Here is a 6758-nt window from a genome sequence, read left to right on the forward strand (position 1 = left end):
CTCTTCATTGGTAAAGAAGCTCATTTTAATGAAGAACGCCGAAATATTTATTAAAAAGCTTAAAATAAACACTCTTCAGCTTTATTAGAGACTTTGCCTGAAATTTATAAAATATAAGATAGTACTGAGTTTAGGTGTAGTCCTTCGAATTAAGCAGCTGTCTTATTTTGTGATATCGAGATCGATGGGGAATTTGAAGTTTTTCATGGTATTTGAATGTTTCCGCCTACTTTGTATTATTTATTTTCTCACAGCCAACGAGAAATATGTTTTGATTTTTCAGCACGTGTGAAATCTCAAAACAAAATGACAAACGTTTGAGAATGATTTGATATTGCTTTGCAAATTACAGCTTTGTCAATAAAAAGGGGAGTTTGATCTCCATCAAGGCGTATTCAATAAGGTGGTATCGGTACGCCAACAACAAAATGTACATGTATTTTGTTTTTGCTTTTGCGGCGAGGCCTGTCAAAAATTTCATAGGAATGATGTGAAAGAGAACAAAAAACAATAAACAATCAACTGCTCCAACCAATCAACAGCAGCCATTTGACATATAAGCCGTGAGGCGAAGAAAAATAAAAGGGTGCTGCTATCACCTGTTAAATACGCCTTGATCTCCATTTGAGAATATGGTTAACTCTCAAATCAAAAATTTCAAAGTTTATTTATCAATTGTACTTCAAATGTGGAAATAAAATTTATCATAGGTTATGTATACTTCATATTTATTTTTTTCTCACGATGTACTTACATAACAAATGAAACAATTAAAATAAAGTAATCTATACATATAATAATATTTCAATATATATAAATGTGAAGGTCTGTTTGTTTATTACCTTATAACTTTTGAACCACGCCATGGAATCGCACGAAACTTTGCAGGCTTATTTGTTTTTACCCCGGGAAGGTTTTATTTGCAAATATGTCGTAAATTTTGCAAGGGGGCGTGGCACTTCCAATGGGTCTGCAAATGTTTAATCAGCTATAACTTCGTAACCATAAGTCAAAAGAACTTGAAATTTGGTACGAAGACATGTCTATGGGAGACGCTTATAGTAAGGTGAATACAAATCTATACTAATTATATAAAGAGAAGTCCCTTTTTTTTGTAACAGGTAATCTCGCGAACGGCTGGTCCGATTTTAATGAAATTTTGTATATAAAGAGCTTTCAGCAACCACCATGTCTTAGGCTATTACTAAGTTAGGCTAATTTACTTTTTTCCGGTAGGTGGACCAGGTCTATTCGAAAAAATCTTATTATGGTCCGATTTGCTTCAAATTTGGTACGTAGGTAGGTTTTTGCCTAGGGTAGCATATAGGATCCAAATTTTTCCGGGAAGTGGACCAGGGACCGATATATTCGGAAAAATCGTATTCATAGTCCGATTTGCTTAAAATTCGGTACGTAGGTAGCTTATTGCCTAGATTATCATATAGGATCCTTTTTTCCACGAAGTGGGCCAGGGACCGATCAATTCGAAAAAATCGTATTTATGGTCCGTTTTTTGCTTAAAATTTAGTACGTAGGTAGTTTTTGCCTAGATTAGTATGTACGATTCCTTTTTTTCGGGAAGTGGACCAGGGACCGATCTATTCGAAAAATCGTATTTATGGTCCGATTTGATTAAAGTTTGGTACGTAGATTTTGCCTAGATAAGCTTATAGGATCCTGTTTTCCAATTTTAATGCAATTTCGAATATAAATAGGTTTGAGCAACCACCATATCAAGGGGCGAATTCGTCACTAGACAAGTTTTTTTTTGCGACAATCAGAAACAACGGATACAGCCAAAAATGTATTCATCAGTTCATTTTCATCTATACTAATTATATAAAGAGAAGTCCCTTTTTTTGTAACAGGTAATCTCGCGAACGGCTGGTCCGATTTTCATGAAATTTTGTATATAAACAGCTTTCAGCAACCACCATATTTTAGACCAAAAAAATTTGCTTTTTTCCTGTAGGTGGACCAGGGACCGATCTATTCGAAAAAATCTTATTATGGTCCGATTTGCTTAAAATTCGGTACGTAGGTAGCTTTTTACCGAGATTAGCATATAGGATCCTTTTTTACCGGGAAGTGAACCAGGGACCGATCTATTCGAAAAATTCGAACTTGTGGTCAGGTTTGCTTACCTAGATCNTTTTTCAATTGTAATTAATTATCTAAATGTCGTGGAATATTCAGGTGAAGGTATTTATCATTTATTTGGTATTTTCCTAATTTCGTACCAAAAAATTTACTTTGAAATGTAGATGCTAAAGATTATTAGTAAAAAAAAAGTGTGAGTACCGGTCCGTCAGGTCTTGAAGTTAGCCTAATATTTTAGAGAATTTTATGTAGTTTTCGAATATATAATTTGATCTTTGCGCGCGACTTTGCAAATATATGTAATTTTTGATTTTCTTAATTTTTGATTTTCAGCTTCTTTTTGCATAATTTAGCGAAAAGAATTTTTCAAACAATGAAAACCTCCCACCAGATATTGGGAAAAAAGCGAGTATTGACACCTAAGTCATTTTATTGTATAACCTTTGTTTTCTGAGTGGAAAGCAGGAAACAAAATTTTGAACGTTATAGTAAACCAATCTTCCCCATATTTTATATTTAGGTTTTTATAATAAAATAAAGACTACAAACTAAATTTCATCGAAATCGGATGAGATTTAATGTTTCCGCCCACAAGAGTAGAGGTCGTGGCAATTATTCCATCTTTACAAAATTTCATAATTCTCTATTTCTAAGTAAAACTAGAACACATGTTAAGTTTCAGTGAAATCGGTGCAGGTGTACTATTATTTCCATCTGCCTCCATATAGTCGAAACACTGTGCGACACTGGCGCCAGAACTGCTGTGTTAAATACTGGCAGTTCTTCCTCCGATCGAGGAGACTCATTTTTTCAATTTCCATGACCGGAGGAGCTAATAACGCATCGCCGGTTAAAAAATGACCTGGTGTAAGCACTGTTAAGTCGTCAGGATCATTCGACATCGAACACTGCGGCCTGGAATTGAGGCAGGTTTCAATCTGAGCCAAAACAGTGCTCAATTCTTCAAACGTCAACCTTTGTTCACCAATCGAGCGCTTCAAATGGTATTTCATCGATTTTACTCCTGCCTCCCAAAATCCTCCAAAATGAGGCGCCGATGGAGGGATGAAATGCACTGTATATGTTGTTCAAGAAGAAAGGGTGCGATCTGTGTCTGTACATATTTTTCGTATGCGTGCCGATCAGCTTGGAGTTTTCGATTGGCGCCGACAAAAATCACTATAAATATTTTTGAAAACTCCTCTCCGACCAATAAAACGTTTAAGGGCCCCGATGAATGATTCTGCAGAAAGATCTCCAACTGGTTCTAAATGTATCGCCTTGGTGACGAGACAAAAGAAAAGCGCTACATATCCCTTTACTGATGCTCGGCCTCTACCCCGTGATGGCAATATGTGCATTGGGCCGGCATAATCCACTCCAGTTGAAGAAAACTGCCTAGATGGACAAACTCGTGGAGCTGGCAGATTTCCCATAAGTTGTTGTGCAAGTTTTGGATTGTAGCGATAACAGATAATACAGCGATGGATGGCTGTTCGAACTGCATTACGAGCATTTAAGATCCAGAAGCGTTTACGAATGTAATGCAATGTGGCTGCAACTCCACCGTGCAGAGTGCGCAAGTGTGATGCTATTATAATTAAATTAGAAAAATGATGTTTTTGTGGTAGGATATATGGGTACTTCTCTGCAATAGGTAGACGTGATTCGCGCAATCGCCCACCTAGTCGAATTACCCTTTCCTATTGATCAAAGAATGGATTAAGCGGGGCGATGGTACTTTTTTCTTGCAAAGCCTTATTGGCTGAAAGTACATCCCATTAGCGAGGGAAAGCACTTTGCTGAATTATCCGCAGGATGCTCGATAGGCTATTGTCTAACTCATTCACTGTCAATGCGTTAAAACGGCGCTCATGTCGTGAATGGCGGCAATTGAAGATGAACCGGTGGCAGTAGGCGATGACTCGCACAAGTTGTGCGTACGATGAATATTTTTCAATAACGTGGTGGATGTTTTCTTTCTCTGTACTACTGAAATTGACTTTGATTTGCTTTGCTTGACATTCCTCAGATTCAGATTTTCAGTAATATTGTAATTTGGCCATTCACTCGATGGTAAAAGCTCAGCCAAAATGGTCCGCGCCACCATAACTGATGTTGCGCTAGTTTCAGTGAACTTAGTCCTCGACTAGAACAATCAGCCGGATTATCTTCTGATGCAACGTATCGCCACTGACCTTGCTCCGAAACTTCCAAAATTTTATGGATACGATTAGATACGAAAATTTTCCAACGATTGGGATCTCCACGAATCCATCCCAAAACAATCATTGAATCCGTCCAAAAATGTATGCGTGAATTATCGATAGGAAGGCGCAGGTGTCTCTGCAAAAACTGAACAAGCCTTGCTGCAAGAAGCGCTCCACATAACTCCGCTCGTGGGATAGTAATTTTCGGTTTAATGGGGGCAACCTTGCACTTCGCCAGTAGTAGACTGGTGCACCATTTTCCGCCATCATCGCGCGCTCGTAGATAGGCTGTTGCTGAATATGCAAGTGTAGACGCGTCGCAGAACACGTGCAGCTCCTTAGCCGGATTAGTGGCACCAGTATCCAACCAGCGTGGAAGACGTATTTGGGAGATATTAGGTAGCTCCTCTATAAACCGCTTCCAAGGAGTTTGTATACCGTCTGGCACTGGTGTATCCCAGCCAAGTTTCAATGACCATAATTGGTGCATGATGATTTTCGCTGTTACTATTACCGGATTAAGCCAGCCGAGCGGATCGAATAAACGTGCTGTAGTTGACAAAATGCTTCGTTTTGTGGCGGCACCACTTGGAATTTTAAAATTTAGATTGAATTCGAAATTGTCAGTCGCTGGGTTCCATGATAGGCCCAACGTTTTTATGGTTTCCTTTGCGTTGAGGTGCAACACGCCATGTGTTGCTTTGTGTTCTGTTGGAACGTTTTCGAGCAGCTTCGGATTGTTGGCCGCCCATTTGCGAAGTTGAAATGTACCGCTATGTAGCATGGCTAGTATTTGGCGTTGCAGTTCCTGCGCCCTTTCAATAGATTCTCCCCCCGATAAAATATCGTCTACATACATCTCATATTTTATCACATCCACCTCTAAGGGATACTTTATTCCTTCATCGTTAGCTAGCTGATGCATTGTGCGTATAGCTGTAAATAGGGCGGAGCTCGTACCGAACATCACCGTAGAACAAAAATATTCTTTAATATCCTCTGTCGGATCATTGCGCCACAATATTCTCTGGTATTGTGCGTCGTCTTCATCAACGTCAATGCGGCGATACATTTTCTCAATGTCCGCAGTAAATACATATTTTACAAAGCGCCAATTGATTAAGACTGCTGATAAGTCCCTCTGAAGAGCAGTGCCAGTTGCGAGCATATCATTTAATGAATTTCCATTTGCAGTTTTTGCCGAAGCGTCGAACACGACACGAACACTAGTTGTAGATGACGACTCCTTTATGACAGGATGATGTGGTAGATAGCAAAAAGTATAGGATTCGGTGCACGCTGATGATGAGATTCGGATGAGGTGAAAAGTTGCATTTGGCCCAGCTCTAAATATTCGTCGATGGGGTCTTGGTAGCTTCACTTCAGTTCGGAGTCCCTTGTTAGCCTTCGTTCTAGATTTAAAAATCGTTTGAAAGCAATGTCTCTAGAGGCACCAATGACAATGTCTGGTTGAAGTTGTGATAACAATGGCAAACGGACAACATATTTTCCATTATCCAGACGGCGATGTGTGTTGCGATAATACTCTTCACACCATTGGTATTCGTTGCTCAGAACATGTTCACTGTGTAACTCTTCGATTTGCCAAAATTTGGTTAGCAGCTGGTCAATCTCGACCTGAGTGGTTAACGATGAAACTGTGATAACTGGTGATCTTGATGCGGAGAATTTGCCAGATATAATATAACCAAAAACGTTTTTTTTAGCTATGGGATAACCATTCTCCACACGATGCGTGTCGCTCAGAATGCAATCGTCGTAAACGTCATTACCAAGTAAAATCTCGATACTATGAGGACGATGATATGTCGGATCAGTTAGATCCAGGCCTTTCAAATGCGACCACGTCGTAAACGGAAGTTGTTTATCGGGCATGGTCCCACTTATTCTAGGTAGGTCATGACAGTGTATTTAGTTCGATGATCATAACGAGAACCATCGGACATAAGAACATAGTCCTTCTGCTACCTTTGTTTCTGATATACCTTGGATGTTAACCCAAGTTTTCTTTCGTGATAACCGCAACTGCTGGACAGCTTGCTCAGTAATGAACGACGCCTGAGATCCTTGATCCAAAAAAGCTCTGAAGTGATATGGTTGACCCTCTTTGTCCTCGACGGTCACCACAGCCGTTGGTAGTAGCACATCAAAATTATAGTTGGTTGACGTTGAGTTTCTTGGCACGGTGGCTGTAGCCACCTCGCCGGCGCCTAAATCGCCTTTCATAATATTTAAATGCATAGAAGTAGGGGCTGATTTCTCAGTAGACTCATCTGTATGAATGAGGGTGTGATGCCTGGCACCACACTTCATACACGTTCGATGACTGCTACACTTAGAAGAATGATGGTTGTACCCTAAACAATTGTAACAAAGTTTAAGCTTGCGAAAAACTGAGAAAAACTGAGCATTCACGTACTGGATGCT

General features: G+C 39.6%; 1 protein-coding gene across 1 annotated transcript; it reads right to left on the reverse strand.

Annotated features, from left to right (window-relative positions):
* Window positions 1-5687: 5687 nt before the first annotated feature.
* On the reverse strand, window positions 5688-6206 carry LOC108366967 (uncharacterized). Its single transcript, XM_017621477.1, has one exon. The coding sequence runs from the start codon at window positions 6204-6206 to the stop codon at window positions 5688-5690; it is 519 nt and encodes a 172-aa protein (XP_017476966.1).
* Window positions 6207-6758: the final 552 nt, after the last annotated feature.

Source organism: Rhagoletis zephyria, unplaced genomic scaffold, assembly GCF_001687245.7.
Source record: "Rhagoletis zephyria isolate East Lansing unplaced genomic scaffold, Rhagoletis_zephyria_1.1 Rzeph_scaffold_02471, whole genome shotgun sequence".
NCBI lineage: Eukaryota > Metazoa > Arthropoda > Insecta > Diptera > Tephritidae > Rhagoletis > Rhagoletis zephyria.

Bases quoted from the DNA above. Each gene is read 5' to 3' on its own strand.
- LOC108366967 (XM_017621477.1), bottom strand. From the start codon at position 6,206: ATGCCCGATAAACAACTTCCGTTTACGACGTGGTCGCATTTGAAAGGC.